Source organism: Anopheles merus, chromosome 2R, assembly GCF_017562075.2.
Source record: "Anopheles merus strain MAF chromosome 2R, AmerM5.1, whole genome shotgun sequence".
NCBI classification, from domain to species: domain Eukaryota; kingdom Metazoa; phylum Arthropoda; class Insecta; order Diptera; family Culicidae; genus Anopheles; species Anopheles merus.
The window spans coordinates 11,464,210-11,486,774 of NC_054082.1; the positions used below are offsets into that span (position 1 = coordinate 11,464,210).

At 45.4% G+C, this 22,565-nt stretch overlaps 1 protein-coding gene across 10 annotated transcripts in view; it reads right to left on the bottom strand.

The window, feature by feature from the left end:
- Positions 1 to 9,846, bottom strand: part of LOC121590941 (fasciclin-2) — a 57,355-nt gene extending 47,509 nt beyond the window's left edge. For 7 of the 10 annotated variants that reach the window (XM_041911150.1, XM_041911148.1, XM_041911145.1 and 4 more), the window contains exons 1-2: positions 9,703 to 9,846; positions 7,841 to 8,162 (exon numbers count right to left, since the gene is read on the bottom strand). In XM_041911150.1, coding sequence (XP_041767084.1) covers positions 7,841 to 7,916 — 76 coding nt within the window. In that variant the 5' untranslated portion in view covers positions 7,917 to 8,162; positions 9,703 to 9,846. Of the gene's footprint in view, positions 1 to 7,840; positions 8,163 to 8,797; positions 8,901 to 9,658 lie in introns of those variants that run through there. The other 3 variants (XM_041911142.1, XM_041911141.1, XM_041911143.1) reach the window with 3 other exon arrangements.
- Positions 9,847 to 22,565: the final 12,719 nt, after the last annotated feature.

Sequence of the window (22,565 nt, forward strand, 5' to 3'; positions counted from 1 at the left end):
CGTGTGGTCCGGTGAACCGGAAGCAAATCTGTCGGAACTTTTGCGCTCTCTCGCTCTCTCTCTCTCTCTCTCTCTCTCTGGACATACGCGTGTCTCGATGGTACGTACCCGCGTATGTGCGTGTTTTGCGGATTGCTACATGTGCAACAGAGTTGGTGCCCTGCAGGTACGTAATCGTATACGGAAAAGCACCCGCTAGAACCCGCAAGTGCCGCCACATCAGCATCACTCGCCCATCACACCTGGCAAAGGAACAATTGATTGCAAGCACCGGGTGCAAAGCACACCGGAAAGTCAGATGCGGTGTGTTGGGCAACGCAACGTGTGTGGTTTTCAGGATATGTGCAACGTTCGTTGCAATTATCGGCAGCAGCGCCCGACATAGGCAGACGAATGCAATTGAAAGGTGTGCGTCCAATTGCGCACGATGCGTACGGATTTTGAATACAGCCAAATTAGTATTTTATTGCCAGTGAGGTTTAATATTTGGGCTTGTAATTTGCAGCGAAATACAATTAGGCAGCCAAATTTACGAAACTGCTGTAGTTTGAGCATTGTGGGGCAGCTCGAAAGCAAGCACTCGCTCATTAGTGCACTAGACTACTGATTAGTGCTCACACGAGAGATTTAATTAAAGGTGTATTTTATCGGCAATCTAATTGGTAGATCTTTCATGGGTGCAGTGGGTTCTGTTAAAACAATCACCAAACGACGCTCAATGTTAAAGAATACCATTTGCTCTTTGCAAGGCAATGCGTCAGCTGCACATGAGTAGTTTTAAAAGTCACCGCAAAAACACAATGCACATGTTGGTTTGTAAAATGTGATCCTGAAAGCTGCTCCGGTATATTGTTCTCTAACAAAACGAAACGTCTGTACTGGAACTCTGGGATATACACACCGCACAGATTCAACCACAGAAACGAGAACAGGTCATGCTGTACTATAGAATGTGTTGTAACACATGCTTTCCGTTGTGTGCGTAGTGCATGCTCACACGCAAAGAAGTAGAGTTGATTGAAAAACTATTATAAAGGGAAGGATGTTAACAAGAGGTGCATCCAGACCAATGCATGGACTAGTTATAAACACGAGTAGCAACTTCTTTTGTACTGGCAGCGCTTAAGAAGCTGGATAAGCTTTACTAAACAACCAAGAGAACAGATTTCCATGCGAAAAATCCTAGCTGAACATAGTGTATGGGTGATGGCGCAGGCAAACACACGAAACGGTTGTGGTGATTTCCCGCCAAACGATGAAGGGGAAAAACGTGAGCTTGTATTATTTCCACACACACACACACACACCCTGCACTGGCCGATCCCATTTCCAGTGCCAGGTGAAAGGCGACCGCGAGTGACACGACCAGCCTTTGCATTCGATGGGAGCGTCATTTGACGTTGAGCGTCGGGGGAGATAGAGGTTGATGCATTTATTATGCTGCCACCAAACCAAATACCAAACACGAGCCATCTTTATACGTGATTGTCGGTGTGTATGTGTGTGTGTGTGGTTTGTAGCATAAAAGCAATTCCAACCTCTTTTTGACAGCCACGAGTCGGATTGAAAAGTACACGCTCACGTTTCCTGCCTCCTTTACCGCGGGTAACACACCCCCTTCGACGACGACGGCGCGTATTTCCGACTGCAAATAATAATGCTTGCCATCTCGCAAGCTAAGCCATCCACTTGCCCTAATATACACCGGAGCTGTGGCGGTGGGTGATGGGACAGTGAATGGAAACACAGAAATCGGCGAACGGGAAAAAAAAGTATGCAGCGCAAAGCTGAATGAGATTTCCACCGTGAGAATGTCATTCCCGAGCGTTTGATCGTTCGTGCCGCAACTATTCGCGATTTTGCGCCCACCTTCTTTCCATCTCTTCGTTGCCTTCAACCTGCTGGAGCTTTGCGGGGAAGCTTTCCTTTCTTCACACGACGAAAAACGCAACCATGGTTCGTTCGTAGTACCGTGGCCGTTCACGATTCTTATGCTGCGAAATAAACGTTTCTCTCCCTGCGTATGCTGTGGGTTTGAGGAGTAGAAAAAGAAAAAAATCACGCTGCCTGCTCATCCGTCCACATCGAGCGATGCAGTGTGCGGATGTGCTTTTAAAGAGATGATGGAGACATTCTGCACTCTGCCTTTTCGTGTGTAACGCTTTTTCCCATAGCATCTTCTCGGTCCGAAAGGAGACGTTTACTTCCGGCAAAGGAAAACAAACACAACCGACGACACACAGAACGGTGTCCCACTTTGTGGTGGCACAGCAGGATAAGACATCAGTGCATATCGTCCATGTGTCAGCAGTGACGAACCCCGATGGATGAGTCGTTTGATTCATCGTGTCAGATGACGATGAAACGATCGCAGCATTCTTTGCGAGCAGTTTGTGGTAACACTGTCAATGGTAAGGTGACAATGATGGCACACCGAACGAACGATGCCGATTCGGTTGGATGGTTTTGTACACTGTACATCGGTGAGTTTCCGGCCAACATCCATCACAGGCCACATCCGTTGGACTCATTGGACTGTTACCGTGCTTCGCTTCAGCAAAGTTCCGTTGTCATTTATAGCAACATTGTGCTTGTGCTGCAAATTATGCGTATGGATAGTGAAGCTGTTTCATTTGAATGTAAATAAAAATGAAAGTTATCTCTTGGCTATCTACTTTGTAAGCGTATTTTGGTGTAAACATTAGCAAGCATGATCGATTAAACTTAACATTGGATATAAGCTATTAAAAAAAGAGGCAGTCGAACACGGTCGTTCAATTGGTTGAACCAAACATTCACCGCTAGAAGCAACACCACTTCTGCCTACCCACAAAATACGGAAACGTAATCAAGAAACGCTTATTTATGTTTGCAAAACCGTTCGTGCACAGCCTCCCCCCCATCCAATGGGTGACTTATTTTGGGGTGCTGCATCGTTGCATCAACACACCGCAACAAACCATCCACAACACCACCACACCAGCCCAGGTTTACTTTGGTGTGCGCGCAAAAACACGATTTGAAAGCGATGCATCACAACAAGTCAAGGCCACAAAAATAGATTACGGTCGCTTTACATCACACACCACAGCTACCAGTCGCAGTCTTCTCCAAGGCGGAATGCTCGATGCGGATGCTGCTGTAAGACGGAAGAATTTGCGAACTTCTTGGTGTATTTTTAGTACGCTGGAAAAATATCATCCGACGCGTGTTTGTGTGTGCAACGACATAAGTGCAACAACAGTTCGGTGGGCTGGTGGGATGGATCGTTAGCAAAACTCCAACCGTATCATGAGCGGGTAAATATTGTGAATGAAGCAGTGGTAACATTGTAAAGTGGTCCAATTGGAGAGTATAATTGTTATGAGAATGAAAACACGTTCTCATTTGAAAAGAAATGTGCATTTTGAACGAGGTCTGGGAATTTGTCTTTAAACATTAAAAATTTGATCATTAATATCATTAGTAGAGCTTCCCAAAACTATCAATTTTTTTATGAAAATCTCCTCCAATGTTCATTATTGATGGATAAGTTGGTCTATCAATTAGCGCGCATTATTCCTCCCACATTATTGGGAATGAACCACTTAAGCATGCATAAGCGTTTTCAAATCGTATGATTGACAGGGCAAAAAAGGTAGTTTCCGTAAGATTCCACTAATAGCACCAACAGCAGAAGTAGCAGCTAATCGATATGTGCGGTACTGCGATGTCACCGTTCACCGCACCATTCATTACGGCATGCCAGTCACACAAATTTTATGCACCTGGGTCGATGATGAGCGAAACAGAAAAACTCAAGAGCATAGAAACAACCACACCGGGGAATAGCTTGAATGTCTTGAGCATTCCCTTTCTCTCTTTCTTTTCCTTGGGGATGAATGGTGGTTTGGCCTGACGGCAATAATGATTGCAGGCCGTGTACAGTGAGCTTAAGCAGCAACCGGAAAGGCTTCTTCTCGCATTAGAAACTAATGGGAAAAAAATGAGCCACCACCGTGCAGTCAGCGACCGGTGTAGTCGCACAGAGCGTGTCGCTGTGGGGTCATAAAACCTAACGCGGCTAAGCTCGGTTGAGCTTGGCTTGGGAAGTCGGAATCCCGTATCTCCGGGGATGACCTTCAGCTGTTCGATTCGGTAACTAAATACATGCCCGGTTGTGACTAGACCATTATTGGTGGTTCCCAGAGAGAGAGAGACAGAGCTAGCTTATTGATTTGTTTTACTTTCTTAAGCTCTAAACCACACCCAAGAAGCTCTTGAAGGGTGTCCGGTGAGACGACAGCAGTTGCATTGCGGTTATTGTGGATGGAATGGGAAATAAGGGACGCCGTTTCAACTAATCAGGTGCAGTCAGGTGTGCTAACAGTCTTGCTGTCGTCTGCTGCACAGGTGTCTACCGAAATCGGTAGCTCTACGCTTCAACTGGAAGGATCGAATGTCATTTGTCGGTGGGATGGCAAGGTTTCAGTTTCTAGGAAGAGAAATAGAGCAATGCACCATAGAATGCATTCTTTTGTAGAAAGTACCGCAGCAGTTCTAATCCAAATATAATGCCTAACACATTATGGTTATGTTGACCTCTAATTGGATATTGAACGCGATAGCTCACGCTTCATTTTGAGATGTTTGGATACTATTCGAGCTACTGTTGTTAATCTATAAATTAGTCCTTCGAACCGGATTCACACAAATACTTTGCCGGTTGTTAGATTGACATACATGAAGAGTGTTTCACCATAGACGCTTAGTTTGAGCAATTCAACATCACGTGTGCTTTACCGTGTATAATTACAGATCCAACCCAGTTGTTAGATTTCAATTTCAATAATAAATTCATAACCCAATTTAAATTGGCATTTTACAATTTCACGGCACCATCAGCCACCACATGCGATACCGCTGACGTTGCAAGTGTGTCGATCAAACGTATTAACATTCCCTTGTTTGGTTTAGAGTTGTTTCATTTCCACTTCATCATACTCTCGCTGTATCGGGTAGTGCTTAGAAAAAAAAATGCTTCACTACTCCATGAAATGTCAGCACGTTGCCGGCCAGTCAGTCAAACCACTGTTGGCGACCGAAGGGCGGTAGCAGCGAGAGTGTACACTAAAAATAGTCCTACATGTCTGACACAAGCGTGTCTATGCATTGGGCCAGGAACATTCGAGTCCATCACACATCGATCGCAAGTCGATTCCAACGTTATCGAATCGATAGGATTTCTTTTTTAAATAGCCAACGTTGCCTTCCCTCGTTGGTTCGTTCCTGTCGTTCTAGCAGCATTGCGCTCGTTTCGTTCAGGTTTGTTCGGCGGAACAGCGGGAGTGTTGTTGCGCTTCGGTGTGGTGTGTGGTGGTGGATTAGTGGAAGAATTTACGCAAGCTGCCAACACACTCGCCATGTTTGGTATGGACTCGTTTTCGGTCCTTGCTCGGGGACTTCATCCGCAAACAGGCCGAAGGGTCATCGAGATGGATACAGTGATCGAAGGATAGGTCACCTCCACACAAGTCCAGTTAGTGGTAAAGGTTGCCACTTCTCTACGACCCACTTGTGGCAGCAGTCTTACGTCTTTTGGTCAACACATCTTTCTTCCAAGACTATCACATTCACCCGCTCCCGGGCAGACGGTCGCTCGTTCGGGGCCGAACTCTTTTCCTAACACTTTCGTTCCAATTTCATGCCATTTCTTCTCATCGTGGACCACCCACCCCCTTTCGTTGCGGCTTCTTCTACCTTGCCTATCGTTGGGCAATGTTTTGGCAGGCGGTCAAATTGAACCGCGTTTTTCCGTTGGCGATGGGTGATCAGTTTTTGCTTCTACTTCTACCATCACACTTCTATTCATACGCGCGCGCCTGAAGGAAATGGAAAACGCAAAGATTTCCACCGCTTTGGGGACACAGGGACGACCCCCGGTGCCGGTGCCACCGTCACTCCGTTCGGTACCGGTATTCGCGACCACGGACCGCGCAGCGGACCTGATGGAATTTTCTATTTCTGTCATCGGCACTACGCGCGACCAGCGAAACCAGCGGATGAGGCGTGCGTTTGCTGCTGGGTGTGTCGTTGTACAACAAAACGACCATCACCGGGTTTCTCGGCGCAATTTCTTTCGCCTTACGCGGAGGGTTGGCTTTACCTCCCTCGTACATGCCCACCAACCAAGCGCGTTCTGTGCTGCAACCGAACGTCCTTTTCCGAAAGTGTTACGGAATACGGCACACACCACTTTCGTCGGGTCAAATGGATCGACGGTAGTAAAGAGAGCGTCGTTTGTATGCTTGGAGCGACTGTGTTAGAGGTGTTGTAAACGTTTATTCATTTTGTGGTGTGAATGAACAAAAAAAAAGGAAAGCAAAACAACTAGCTTCCAGACCAGCTGAGGGAAATGTCCCTGAAAATGTTGGATGGTTGCTCAAGCGAAGACGTCAGGTCCGGGCTCTGCGCTAGTACGGCATTGCGACATTAAATTGATTGGCTTTGGAGCATCACATTTTGCTGCCAAGGAGTGTAATGGCACTGCATTGTATAGAATTACAAGTTTATTTATGTTACCTGTTACAACTCCGAAATGACGAATAATTAATAGAATGTATACTCAAGGCAATGTTTGTTTTTAAAATAAACCTTAATTTAACATTCACAAAAAATCAATCAATAAACTTCAATTCAAAAGTAACCAAATCGCCAAAATCACATTGAGTTCTCAATTATAATGTATTTTAAGGTCAAAATTACCAGATCGTTCCATTCCTCTAAAGGTCCCGATGGTACAATAAGAACAAATACCATCCCTGTGCGACAAAATAGCTTTCAATATGCTGCAGACAAAACCCAATTATCGTTAGCAAAAGTTATAATTGAATATCTACACTGCTCATCGCTTTAGAAAGACAGTTTCCCATTAACTTGCTATTAATAACGGTTCCTTTATCTCAAATGGCGTGCTTCGTACACAACGCAACATTACCAAACCCATTTTAAGTCCCTCCCATTCCAGCCACACCAACCGCCGTAGACGAATCAATTGACATGTCTGCCGTATGTTTTCGCCAAAGACAACAGCACACGTTTGGCACATCCGGCACAATACACACGTCCTGCTGTGCATCGTCGTCACTCGGGCCGCGTCCAAAACCAGCAAAAGATTTCCCCAATCAAAGAGTGCCAAGACATGAGGCAAACGATATTTGCTTTATTAACCCGTACCACACATGCCGGCGAGCATTTTCCGATCCGGCTCGTCTCGTGTTCGTCTCCGCCGTCGACGAGATGGTGAGATGGTGGAAAGAAATGGTTACACAAATTGTTCACTTAATTACCAGCCATCGGAATTCAACAACCTGTGCGTTGTTGCTAACGCAGCCTGCTTTTCTCGGCACATGGTTCAAATTTCCTAGCACGATACAATCGTCGACAGAAGGTCTGTAGGCAAGCGGGCCGCTAGAACGTGCATCGAGGGAAAACATAAGCAAGGGGGCAGCATTGGATGCAAAGGTTTTGTTTATTTACAGTCAAAAAAAAAAAACCGGCTCCCGCATGGAAGATGCAAAAAAACAAGGAAACCGGTAGAATTACCTTACCAGAGTGGGGGTTAGGGTGGTGGTACTTGGTACAAGGCAGAAGAACGTTTTACGCACAGCACCTCGGTGACCACCTGTGCGTTTACGGGGCAATATTTTCTAAACAACTTTTCATCGGCTTGTTTTAACTGATTGAAGGGGACGTGAGAATCGATTCGCATATCCCACACGCCGTCTATCCTTGGCGTACATTGAACAGGCAGTAATTGCAGGGTGTAATTTTATTAGTCTTGATGCTGTTTCCCACTTACCTAGAAGCGTCATCCAAACGAGCAGCATCATCACGGCCGTTGAGCTGACGATGCTACGGCCATATTGAGCTGCCATCTTGCCGGTCGGTTTCCTTATTGGTCGTGCGTTAGCGGGAAAGGGTTCCTCAAATTTGCGCGTTCGCTTTTGCACCCTTACTCGATCAACCGCCGATTGACCGATCAGGAAGTAAAGCAGAATTCACTTTTTATGGGGTGAATTATACAATCTTTATACACGTTTTTTTTTTGTTTCACTATAAACTATAACACGCTGTAAAGTTATGTTAAGCAATCATTTTCACGCAAAGACACACACTGCGCACTGAAATTATTGAATCATTTCGTTAAAATCGCATATTTTGTTTAAAAAAAGTAACTCGATAACCAAATTAAAAAAGCAAAAGACAAAATTATCTTTTTACCAAGCATTAATCCGTTTTTAAATCATAAATAAATAAATCATCCCGATCAAACTCGAGCTTTTGAATTTGTCGATCAACGATCAAACGGAGTCGGGCAAGAGTGAAAATCGATCTACCACCACCACAAAGGCAAACGATCAAAAGCACACCCACTCGTCGCCTCAACCCTGCCACACTTTGCCCCGGCTTTGCGTGAGACGCTTTTATGATTCGCCTCTTCCGTCTAATGTTGCGCCCCTCTTCTGTTCGTGTATCAAACGCATCGCTCACTTGCGTCGTCCGGTTGTACAAGTGTGTGGCCCGTCGACCGTGACGTCACACAGGTGCACAGGTATTCGTAAACATTAAACGCCCTGCTGTTGCTGGTTTTTTTTATATGTTATCTGCTTCGCGTTGTTCATCGCGTCTCGTACCAATACACAAACACATACACGAATACACGCCAAACGATCACACCTTACGCTGGCCCTTCCCTTTGCTTTTCAACTTGTTTTATCTCGCTCCCTGCACCCTGCACCCGCATCACTTTATGAACCTTTTTGTTTTGTGCTCCTTTCGATCGAAGAACACACGCACTGGACGACAGTGGGCTTTACAATTATCTTTTATTCTGCCTTCTTTATCCCACCACCACCCTGGCACACCAAGTGTACACGTTCCGCGGGTTAAGGGTTTGCCGTGACTCCACGTACACCAACACACAGCACTTCGTCGTACGTGCGCTCAGGTTGACTTTGGGCACCGTGTTTTGTGCCCGCACCAACACATCCAAACCGCAGGTGATTCAATCGAATCGATTAGGAACAATTCCTCTCATCTCGAGCAGCTCAAACGGGTGAATTCTTGAGCATTAGTGGACGGGAAACAGCATAGAATAGCTGATCGTGAGATGAAACTAACGCGCACACAGTGTTTTAATCAACTCCGGTCTCCACCCTTAAACAATAACTCACACACAGCACCGATCAGGGTTTTGTTTTTCGGGAAGGGGGGGGGGGGTGGGGGTTGTTTGGGGAGGGTGACAATGCACACCACACCAAGAGCTGGCCCAAGCGACGCACAGCACAACACACAACAATTGCCCCGTCAAGCGAGCTCTACCACCGGCCACGAACGTCGTCGGGTGGCCTGGCCGCGCGTCATTTAATCCAATTTACTTCACACTCGCGCGTACACCCGTCGTTAACTAAGAACAAAGCTTCTAAACGCACCAGGCTCCAGTTGCATATTCCAGCGGCAGGAATTGGCTGCAGGATTGTGCAACGAGCAACGTTCACACAACCGCCCTACGGTGATGGTGGGGTTGATGCTTGCCCACCCCCACTCCTTCACCACTTGCAATTGTGAATGGCTAAAACTAAAAAAAAAAACTTCACGATCACCGTTGATCACAAACCTCCAAAACAATTGCAATTTGAATACACTCACACAAACACTTACACAAATGCTCGGAGAAGTGTCACGGCGCGGTTTCTAACACGCACGCGGCTCACCAAAAATCAACTCAACACACACTGCCAGTAGGCGCTAGCGGCACACACGTCCAGCACGATACGCGTCTGGTTGGCGAATGAATGCGGATGAATTCGAACCGACGGTTGGAAGGCGTTTGAAGCAGACCCGCGTGCGTTGTTCGGTTTGCGTAATGGTTCATTCTGTACGCGATGGATGTTTAGGCGGCAACACAGTGGGTTTGAGCTGGAACAGAATTTCGAGAATGGGATTGTTGAGAAAATGCAAGAAATCTAATTCATGACGAAGGTTCAAATTTAGATATTTTTAAAATAATCATTAAAAACCATTTTTAAATTACAGATGATTTTTCCGTCTTATCCATGAATTCTTAAAATAATAGAGCGTATCTTAAATAAAAGAATAATATGTCAACAATTTGGTAGTTTTGGATGTATTGTAACAGTATTTTACGATCGTTAAAAGCGTTCGTTTGCGGGAAAGTAAAAGAAACGCAAACAGAGGTAAACGTATCTGAAATGAACACCACATGAACAGCGTACACAACAACATCGTGAGCAGGGATGAACCGGTCATGGCGATGTTTTCCTGTGCGGTTCCATTCGACGTTTGCTTTCTCTTTCTGCCCCCATCGTCATGAAGCAAATTCATTCAACGGATGAAACCGCTTTAAACCGTTGAAAAGAACCACTTGTGGGAATGCAGCAGTTCTTACTTGTGCATTGCAATAGCTATTTGATAGTGTACGCAGATGCAATTGCACTTTTGTTCCACTTTTCTGTATGTGTGCGTGCTTCTAGAGACTGATTTATTCTGAACGAGTGAACGGGTAGCAACGAATGCTGAACATAGTTGTTGACCGTGAATGCAATAGCGTCGTACTGGATCTGCCTGTCTGATAGATTAGACTTTCGAGTAGCAAGCAATGGGTGAGTCATGAATGGATGTGGCGAATTTGTATCGATTCATCGCTTTTGGTGGTGTCCGGAAATGTTTTTGATTGTTAAGATTAAAAATGCGATTCACAAATTCGACACATAAGAGTATGTTTTGGGAAACCCTTTTAAGGTGTTTCACAATTTTACACATAATTTCTATTACACTCCAAACACAGTTCACAAATTAGCACGGTACAGCCCTCCGATTCGCTACACACGTAACATCCTCACCGTGGAATAAAGTCGCAGCAGTGCGCGCACACAAACAACAGCAAATCGAGGATGTTATGGGTAATTTACGACATTTTTTCGATGCTTTTCCCCATTCCTGATGTGGACGCGCTACACTTACTGCAAATCTTTTGCTTTATTTGTAACAGTATAAAAGCTAATGATTTATTTTCCACGCTCAAACAAGTCCAATAAAGAGAGAGAAAGAGAAAGAAACGAGAACAGAAACATTTTCTTATGGGTAGGGCTTTATTTATTAGAGAAACCCTCGAATAATCGATGCAATATTGTGCTAGCGCGCGTGTGGCTTTTGTGCTCCGGAGCCAGCCACATGCTCACATGCGTTCTAGCGCACTAATAAACATCGTTATTCGCTATTACGAACTGGAGCAGCAGTGCAAACTAACCCACAAATAGGGATGCATCTCGCAGTGAGAGGGAAAAAAAGGAAAGGAAAAAAGCAACACAGTGCAACAACAACAACCATTCTATGCGCCGTAAATATGTTTCCCAAAACATTGATCTTATCAATCGGAGCACCGGACCACGTCCCCTGGTGTTAAAGTGGTATGTTGGCAATGGTTTCTGTAACATTTCCTAAGGGAGTTACACACGCACACACACACACACACAGGGCGTCGGTTCGATTTATTGGCAAGTTCCCTGCACCCAACCCCCTCTCTGTCCTACTGCTCGTTGGGCTTGGTGCGTTTTGCGCATCATTAGGGAAAGCAGAAGTTCTCTTTCGGAAGGACCCTCCTCCCCTAGAATAGTTGCGTACCCCCCTCTCCTTATTAAATGGTTTTCGTGCTAAAAGTCACATTTATCATTTCTCTTTCCGAAATCCCCGTCGCCGATTGTTGTGTTTTTATGTGCATTTTTGAGCACAACGAATATTATTCCGTAACGGACCCCTGCTAAACGTAAGATCGCTCGAAAAGGGGTCAAACGTGGTGCAGACCGAAACCGAGGGTTTGATGCAAAGGGTGCAGAGCATGTAACAGACAGGGGCAGTGCATTTCAAATGCCTCTTGAGCCATTGCGATTAGTCCTCAAAATATGGGTCTTGAATGGAATGGTTTTTTTTAAATAAATTTTTGGATAGCTTGCGTTTGGATGAAATTGCTTTCATTTTTTTTTTTACTTTTGAAACTAAACCATGATCTATGATAGGGGTTGAAAAGGTGAACCCTTGAGCGGTAATTAGCATATCCACATAGGCAGATAGTGGTACCGATCGTGCCCGGGTGCCCGTTCCGTTGTCATCAAATATGTAAGACAAATTGTAGTTGTGTCGGGTTTTATTCTTTTTTTTTTTTTAAGGTATGTTTGGTAGGTTTCAAAATGTTTCTATCGTACGTTTAGCACTGCATATAAATTAGGTACGGGGTGAAACGATTAGACAAAAGAATCATGCTATGAATAACAATTTAACATGGCAGTAGCTGGATATAGGATATGGGTTCGGTGGACGATTAATGTAACAGAATTATTTCAGGAGCTGTTTTTTCCATTAAAAAGGATTAATAATTCCAACAAAAAGACTTACAAACTCAAAATTAATACAACAAAGCATCCTTAAACGTATCCCTGCCATATGAAAACTAAATAGCTCTATGAGTGCTAAGCAAAGGCGCACAATAGCTTAATTAAACCCATCTTTTGCACATCCCAATTTCCCAGCACCATGCTGCTGCGCACAGGTTGTTGCCCCGGTTTTCTGTCCAACCTGACAGAACTGCAAACAACTTTGTTTTCTTAAATAAGTCACCAAAAAGGCACCCCTTTTTTTGGAAGACGCATTCTTCCCCCTTTCCCTGTGTGAGCAGCAAGGGGGCGCGCCAGCCTATAGCCAGGGCGTGTAAGCAATTCGAGAGCATTTGAATCAAATATGGGCCCCTTAAAGTAAACAATCCGTTAATATCGGTACCATCAGTTCCGTCTCCGCGGATGCGCAGACACAGCACACAACCCGCGGGTGGAAAGCAAGCGAAGGGGAGAGGTTAAATTAATTTCCCACACTTTCACCCACTCATATGCGGGCCACGCCGTCGCGTGCATCAAACAAAAGAGAAAAACAGACATAATACATACACACACTGCTGCTTGCTTTCGGAAAGCAAGTGCTATTTCCTCCCCAGAACTGTGGTACAAAACCCCGTGCTGTTTTGGCCCTGGTGGGTGGCGCAAGAGGTGAAGTGAAATTATTCCATTTCGCCAAATCATAACATTGTCCTATCGAGGTACGCACACATGTGTCAATGTTTACTCGCGCGTTCGGTTAAAAGCTACAATGAACGGGCCGCCAGAACAACAAGAAAAAGGGTCACATGTCACATGTTTCGATGGGAGCGGAGCAGCGGAAATCAAAAGGACATCAAATGCGCCCTCGGAGGAGATGGGAGAGACTGCATGCAGAGCTATAGTTGGCATGACAAGGAGTGTCAGCTTATGATATTTGCTAACGCTGTCACCCGCCACCGACGTCCATCCATCCATCAATTGCTGCTGGCAACGGTGAAAGAATGGTGTTTCTTCCTTTTGCCCCCCCCCCCTGCATGGGTAAAAGTCGCAAGAAGCGAAAAAGCTAAAAGCCGATTCGTTTCAGCACACCTCGTTGCCGTCGTTGTCGTCTTCGTCGAAGGCCTTGTGACATTGTGACTGTTTAGTTTTGCCGTTTGAAGATGACAGGCTGAAACAATACACAGGTTTCGTTTCGAGGTTTCCCGCACCGATGGGAGGGAAATTAATCATCCTAAAGGGAAAGTGCAGCTCGAGCGTATCCAGTTGAACGTCTGTATCAAATCCGGAGTCCCGCCGGATAATGGGCAAGCGAAAAGCGAGTGTGATTGAGATTGATTAGAAGAAAAATTATGCTGATAGCGTTGGGTGTGCGGGACTGATATCTTATACTGTTGGGTGGTGGGGGATGTGAAAAGGACACACAAAAAAACCTGATGGATCGTAAATCGAGGAACAATACGAGTGGAAGGGACACTGTACCCTGCAGCGCCCATCCTATGGTCGTGCGGCACACGGCAGACATGGGGTTTGTTTTGTGCTTTTCCCCCGTTTTCCTTAGGGCTGTGTGTGCAGCCAGGATGTCATGGCTGAGTAGGGATGAGATATGAAGGTTGGTGTGCAGAACGGTTTGATTGTCACGGTGTACGCTGGCCCCCCAATAACACCGTAAGCCAAACCTATTTGTAACGATAATGGAGCCCATTCGTTTGCGTTGCTGCTGGGAGCGCGGGAGAGGGCCACGTTTAATTCCGCTACGTCAGTAGCATCACACGAGACGAGTCGATGAGAAGTGTACAGTGTCTTTAGTCGCTAGGTTGGAGGTAATGCTTCATGCAGAGATTTTTTCCCTCGGTTGCCATATAACATATATCAACTCAAGAATACGATTGATCTTCATTTCTTCTAAAATCCCCCTCCGATTTGCTTTCGAAGATGGAGCAGCGGCAGCAGACGAGGCTCAGGTGATGCAATTTAAAATGTATGAGCGAATCACAGCATCAGCAGCAAACGGCAGAAAGAAAAAAAAAACAACCCGGAAGGAAGCCAAAATCTGCACTGCGTGCCAATTAAGCACGAAGCCTGACACCCGCTCCAGCTGGAACCATAAACATCATCGTCAAAACGAGAGCGCTCAATGCAATCAAACTTCACACACACACACTCACACACCAAAGGAAGTACGTGCGCTGAACACCACAACCCCCAACAGCATTCTTTTTATGTTTCGTTTGCTCAGCTGTGATGTGCTGGAAAGCTGCAAAAATATTATCACCTTCACTTTTCACCCGCTCAAATATTTATTCCACCGTATCAGATATTCATGGCGCAATAAGAAATACCCGCCCCGAAGAACAGTGGCGGTGTCGATGTCGCTGCTGTGCTGCCGCTTTCCGCCAGCGCACGGATGCAGTTTTCCGGAGGGGGGAGGGGATGTTGTTATTCCCCCGGTTCTGCTTTATATATGGCTTTTTATTTTTAAGCCCCACCGTGGCCGTGGTGGACGAGCCACAGAGGGCCTCCCCCAAACACAACAGTTGCTGCCCCTTGCACGACGATGACTACGTGTGGTTGATTTTTCTCCTTTGATAACCGCTTGGGAATGTATCATGGCAAGGTTGCTGCTGGGTTTGAAAAATATTAAACCAAAAAAGGAAAAAAAAGGAAATTCAAGAACGCTAGACAAGCCTAACACTAGCTCAAGACGGAGATCCCAGACTTTCCATATCATCGCCAACGTCATCGGCTTCTTCGAAGCAAACGTTGGTTCAAGTATGTGTTTTCTTTTCTCTCTCTCTCTATCTCTCTCTCTTTCTCTCTCTTACTCTCTTTCTCTCTCTCTCTTTCTTTTTCTGTTCCAGTTTGCATATTTTTTTAGCCGTCTCCGTCTGCTCCGTTGCTAGACCGAACTGTCCCGGCCGCCTCTCTCCGAATCGCTTCAATCGAGAATTGCCTATCGGGAGCCCGCTCCATCGTCTGCTGATAAGAATAATATATTATTCATCGGTGGTTCATGATTGTTTGGCTGGATTTGAACCTGGCGTGTGGGAAATGTACGGTAGTAACGCGGGCGAGGGGTTGGAAACGCACGGAGCGTTTGACAACAAACCAGGGTGCTGCTTGCTGTTCACCGATGCTGCTGCGGTACAGTTTCGTCGAAAACAAACATATTTTGCTGTTGATGCGTGTTGCCCGAGGGAGCGCGAGTTCTTTAAAGCGGCCAGGACGGGGGGGGGGCTGGTTTCGGTCGGCATGAATTAAAGATCGGTATCGGGACAGGGAGGTAGGTACTAGGGCGGTAATGAATTTTAATCGAAAAACATGCAGCTTTATTTTTGCCTTAACTCACTCACCACCTTTCCGAGTGGACAGCGTGAGGAGTGTGTGTTGGTGCTGTTGAGATTGTACTCGGGAAGGCTGTGCTGGGGCTTGTATTTTGTATGAATATTAGCTTGATATAAATAGGGTTATTTTGTTTTGTATATATTTTATCAAGAATATTATATATTTTTTACTTCTTCCAATCCACTGCAATCTAAAAAAAACTAACATCCGGTAATAATTTACCAACTTTTATTGCACGAAAGAATTTAGTAAATGTTGCCTTTAACCTGCATGAAATTTATCTCATTAACATACCATTTCAACAATGATTATTGTAGCCCAACTGTTCCACATCGCAGAAGGTCAACTTCTGCATCAGCAAATGGGAATCCTTCACCTTAATCCGCACCAAAAGCGGGTCAACTTTGCCAATATGTTTCCTGCGTAATTGAACCAGCCTCGACCTCGATCTGCCCGCCTGCACTTTCCAACTCCAAGCCGCAGCGTACAGCTTCGAACAAATAGGAAAAAAGCTCTTGAAAATAAAGCAATTTTCCTGATACAACAAGCACTAGTAGCAGGCGAGAGAAAATCGTAAACTGCAAGAAAACCGTGTCGCTTGCGTGTCTTCTGGAAGTGTGTGTGTGTGTGTGTGCCACCCCGCCCAAGCACAATGCAAATTTTATTTTCCATTAATTTTAGCTTCCAACAGCGCCCGAAGGAATGGTGCTGCTCCTTCGTTGGACTGCTTGTTGTTCCAGATGTTGCAATTTTTCTCTCCAAATCTGTGTCCTTCCGATGGTGGGCCGACGGGGATCGACGAAAGGGAACGACGGGACGTGCACCGCCAAACGACAACTTTTGTTACAAATTTGTCCATAAATAATTGGCCCGAAAGCGTTTTTCAAGCCGTGGCAGTTAGTTTGTGTGTGTGTGTGTGTGTGTGTGTGTGTGTGTGTGTGTGTGTGTGTGCTGCGCACAGTGGTTCAGTTTCTGTGGAGCCTTTTTTTTTATTTGGTACACTCTCGCCACCCAATTTCTATCACCCATTCAACTGTTTTGTGGATGGGAGCGTGTAGCAGAAGCTCATCCCGACAATCGGTTCGGTAGCAAAACTTTTCCCCCGAAACCCCTGGGCACCAGCACCGACAGAAAGGAGTAAAACAAAAGGTTAAAGGAATGCTCATGCCCTTCCTTTCTGTCTCTAAGCGGCCAGGAACGGGTGATGCTGCGCTCTCGGTTGTGCAAAATCTCAACTTTGCTCTTTGCTGGGTTTGGGGGCAAAGTTGCGTAAGGACTCGGACCGCCGCTGTGTGCGTCCAATAAGTGGCGTGAATGAGTTGCAGGCGTGGATGGGGCAGGCAGCTTGCAGGAACAAGTTTTGCCGGATGAACATACGGAATAACAACCGCAAGCTGCACGGGGGAAAACTAAGCAACTCACTTGCCCTGCTCCGTGCCATGCTGACCCCAGCCCCAGGGTGGTGGTGGATCAAGTTTTATCTGTTTCGACCGAACAACACCACCATTTTTTTTTTTTTCGAAGAAAACTAAATCACGAGAAAAACTTCGCACCAGCAGAACCAAAGTGAGTGAATATTATGTTCTAATGCTGACGAGCAGACGACGTTTGGTTGTATGTTTACAAATCTTTGGGTGCGCCGGAGTTAGACGACAGATTAGCGGCACTACCGCCACTACCTGTGTACGATTCCGCGCAGAAGAAATGGAATAAAATGCCACCACCTTCTTTTGATACGTTCGACTTTAACACCCCGGCGTGATCGACAAGGTAAAGACATTACATTGGCACGTCCGCATGTCAAGCGTAATGAAAATAAAGCCATTAAATTTGCCCTCCCGTTTCCCGTTCCCAGCACCGCCGTGAGTGCTTTCGTCCCAGCACATTCCCGGTGGCAACAGCTTCTTACTCCGGCCATTCCACCGTTTGCTGGTGGCGCTCCAGCCATGCCGAAAAAACAGGGCGAGCTAATGGATGCGCACCGAGCATACCGAGTTGTCACCACCGTTCGCCGTGGTGGAAGGAGAGAGAGAGAGAGAGAGAGTAATGTAACGCGCGGTAGAGCGAAGTTAGCGCTAGGTGAGTTTATTGTCTTTTTCGTTGTTGTTTTGTAGCAGCTCATGTTCACAATATCGCCCCCCCCCCCCCTCATCCCGTGACCCCGTGGTTCTGGAGGAAACAGAATTTTTCACTTCATTTTATTTGCCAATGTTTCGTCTGCCACTGGCTTTTCGTTGGAGGTTTATTAGAAGCGCACAGACACTACCGCATCCGCGTGGCGTCACAGTGAGAAGATGGTTTGGTACTTTTAGAATTGAAAGGTGCGAATATAAAATCTACTTCCGTGTTCTGCACAAAGGAAGGAACGTGCGTATTTGGCGTAATGGAACGACAATGGTTGGTTGGTTTGCGGAAAGGTGCGTAATAAAGGTGGCTGCCAATTACGGGAACAGGACATCATTCGAAGACTCTGTTAGGGTGAGTCATAGGTTTGTACAGTGGCTTTTCAAGACCGGTAAAGCTAAACATGATTTTGATAAGAATTATTTGGTGCAATGTTAGAGTACGAAAAACATGATCAGAAAGATGACTATTACCAAACAAACATTGAAGTAAATGTAGTTTTTAATGCAAAAAGTATCATAAATTTGGAGTCACGAGAGTCTCCAAAATGGCAGAAATTGATCAAAAAAGCAATGAAAAAAAAATAAAAATCAATAACATTCTCTTCATTGTCAACATCGATGCACAAAAGATGGCCAACTCTAGAAAGTGATGAACACGCAATACAAAATAACATCCGTTATTGACACCCTTCTGGCAGGTTCTATCACTTCCTTCGATAACTTGTTTAATATTCTTCCTTCGCAGTGCAAGCAAACAAGAAAGTCCCTCACAACAGTTGAAACGAAAGTTGGTTTCTTTTACTTCATCTGCAGAAAGAAAACGCCTTCTTTAGAAAAAAAAAACGCCTGTTCCGCTTTATAAACTTTACAAAGTTTGTGTCCTTTTCACTTTTAACGGTTTCAACGGCTTTTTGCTGAACTAGACAGGGATTTTTTTAAACATAGTCAACTACATTTACGCCACCCTTTCTGCCCGCCAACGTGAAATTGTGAGTTAAGATTTGAGTTTGTAAAAGGCTCCAGAGAAACGGGAAATATGTTAATTGTGTATGATTTATCGTCACACGTTCTCGATGCTGGGTGTTCCCCCTTTTGCGATGTAGCATAGCACCAGAGTCATTTGGAAGGCGAAAGGAGCTCTTTCGCACGAACAAAAGTAGGCTACAAACATGGCTAGTTTACGGCTGGAACGCGTGTTTGTGTGATATTTTATTTCCTTCTTCAGTTGCGGCCAGCGGTCCGAGTGGCCGTACCAAGGCAGTGGCCGGTCTTCTAACCCCTGCCAAAAACTCTTCACGAAGAATGTCACTTAACCCGAAAGTTCAAGTAGCTGGGTTAGTAGTAAAGTTGAAGGAGTTCTCATAAATTCGTATGAATTATACAACAAACCAACCAATCTGACCCGATCCGTGCGATAGCACAAACGAATGAAAACCACAGGCGGAGGAATTTCTGGTCGATAAGTCAGTTGTTGGCGCTAACGCCATGGTGAGAAATTCTCGAGTATACATGCACTGGAAGTTGCCAAAAAAAAAAAAAACGTAGCCATCACCTTGAAAGCGTTGCTACGGTGAGAAATTCCAAAGCTTCTGCGGGGTAGGCGAAGCGCCAGCCCCACCGGGATGGAAGAAGCCCGTACGGTCACAGTAAATTAAACTTAAAGAGCGAGTTTCCGTGCTTGCCGGACATATTAAAATGGGCCATTGGAATGGGTCACTGGTTGGTTTGATTGCACGGGCAGCCATGGGGATGGAGAAATGATACGATTTTGGACAAGATCTTGACGAGGTTTTCCACCGGCCTGCCTTCCAACGAGCAAAAAAGGGGAACAACAATTGGGAACGTGGTCGGGTTGTTAAAAATGTTTATAAATTGCCTTTGCAACATGTTTTATGACGTTCGGTGCGTTTAATTTGAGGTAATTGCTGGCATTTGAGGCTTGCAGTAGATGGGAGGGACTGGATATTGTGTGTGTGACTGTTTGTCATGGTACGACATAAAAGCGACACTTTTACCGGGGGTGTAATTAAAGGTCCATTCGTTTGACGTAAAACACCCGACACGGTTCGGTAAGCAATGGGAGCGTGTGGAAGGATCCAGCTAGGACCACTGTTTGTGAATGGAATGGGTTTGTTCAATGGAATTGAGTTTGGTTACCTATTTATTTCAGAACCTGAACCGGAAGATCCCTTAGAAATTGCGCAATCACCTGTACATAATCCAACTTCTTTCCACTAAGATCTATGCATTTCCATTGAAAAGAGGACAAAATGCAACATCAATGTGCTCTCTCATTCCTAAGACTTGCTCAATTTTCAACATTGAATAGACGTCACAATCAAACGTATAGCTTCACTGAATGGATGATTCCTTTGACAACGTGCTTCCACATACCATACCTACAGACTAGCACAGATAGCGTACGAAAGGTGAATAAAACCCTGAAACCCTTTCCTTCAAGGTTAATCTCTTTCGATTTTCACCTCGCTTTGAAGTGCGGAAACTGCATTCGTTACGGCCAAATGCTCCACACAACTTGACAACGTGCCCCCAGTCAACGTCACGACGGAGCAAATGCTGTACATTCAATGCTTAACTGGGCGAGCAGACTTTAATCTGCTTCCTTTCGCCTCACTAACTTCTACCATCGCTAACCGACCTTCTTCAAGGACATTCGCGACCAGGCGCTCTGAAAGGAACTGTCTATCTTACCGTTCATGGGTTGCGTGAACGATGGCTTAAAGTGCAAACGGAGGCAAAACTGGTGGCGTGTAAATAAAGACGTGCTGTCGCTTCCGTACGCCAATGGTGATGATGCTATAATTAGTAACATCGTTTCACCCGTTCGTCCTTTCGAACTTATGGTGGAGTATGTTTTCTTCGCTTTTCTGCTAACCTTACATATTGCCTTTTGTGGGCGTATGGGAGGATATACTCCCAAGGCCAAACCCCATCTAGCCCCCGCGTTTGCGTTACAAACTTAGTCGCTCAACCGCATGGCGGTGGTGCGCTAGTGTGTGGCTCGGAAAAAGCTGATGCTAATCAGATACCGCATCGAAAACCACTCCACACAGCAATGGGTGGGTTTTCCCTTTCCTGCTGCAGCGAACCATACCTCCTAGCAAACACGCCGTTCTGACACTCGTTCTAGGAAGAGCCAATCCACGCCATTCAAGGTGAGAAATGGGTGACTATTACGTTTGTCCAAGGACACAATTAAAGAGCTTCGAAGGATGGTACGGAAATAGCTCTACGCACGACTATCGCGCGCTAATCTTCGTGCTATGGTAGCTTTAAACGAATAATTCTTTTCTCCGCACTATCGCTGATCGCTTTCAGGCGAAACAGCAGTCGTGCTTAAGTCGCACGATAATGGCTTACAGCGCCATCGGTGATTGGCTTGTCGGAAAGAAATTTGGTTCTAATTAGCCGTTATGATACTGTCCAAAACTGATTCAACATTCCAGAGGAGTGTGTTAATTTGCTTCTGGCTTTAATGTGCGTCGATTATGGAAATTTAGAGCAGCGCTCAACTGCCCTGTCAAACATTTCACAGCTATTAGAAAGCTTTGTTCGTTTCTGTACGGCTCCTACGGTATTGAAGAAAGCCTTAAAGAACGCTACGCTACAACATCAAAAAAAGACAGCGCTTACAATAGATGCAAGTCCTTGCCACGCACCATTACTTCTGAGCGGTAGACTCAAGTTCACTTAAGTGTAATCATTTTACTTCTTTGTTATTCTACTCCCATTCATTACCGCATTGCATTCTGCCAGCCCTTCAAGAGGTTTCAATGGTGTACAATGGATTTATTTTCCCTTCTCCTTATTCGAATCCTGCTTTTCTCAGCCTCAGCTGAAACACGACCATCTTACGCTTTGCTAAATTCACTTTCCAGTTGTGCGAAACCATTTCCAATACAGTTTTGCTCACGCCACAATAACAAATTTGAAAAAAAAAAACCCTGAAACACAAATAAACTGTGTGACTGTGACCGGTCGTTTCGCTTTGTTTGGTTTTGTCCGCGTGTTGTTGCAAAATGTAAATACAACCAAACTATCGCCGGGAATGTCCACAGCGAACGACGCGGACCGTCGCGGACAACAATCTCGCGTTGCGTTCTTCCCGCTTTCTTCAGCCACGCTCAGCACAGCCTCGTTAGATCGTTAGTCACGGTCATAAAACACTGACTAAGCAAATCGACTGCTTTATGCTGCTCTCGGGTGACATTTTATTCTTTTTTTGTGTTTGTGCGCTCTCTAGCTGCACTTTACAGGAATGGTTTTTTGCTGTTGCTTCTCTCCTTTCCACTGACTTTCTGCATCATCTTTCCTATGATGGTGTGGTGGGCTCCGGGATGGAGCATGATGTGTTCATTGGATTCATGTGACCGATGTGCGATGGAAAATTAAAAAATATGAGCTCATCTCCAGCCCACGATGGGTAGCAAGAAACTAACCATGGACAGACGATACGCGGTCAACGCTTTGGTACGCTGTAAAGTGATCGCATTCAGCGAAACGCCATTATAAACCGTAAGCAAACGATGACATTTTGCGCGCATGTTTAGATGTTTTGTGAAATTTCTAAAGCAAAAAATTATTATGAAATATATTGGATGATAATTCTGAGTCATGGAATGATTAAACGTTAGATCGCGTGTTGGGA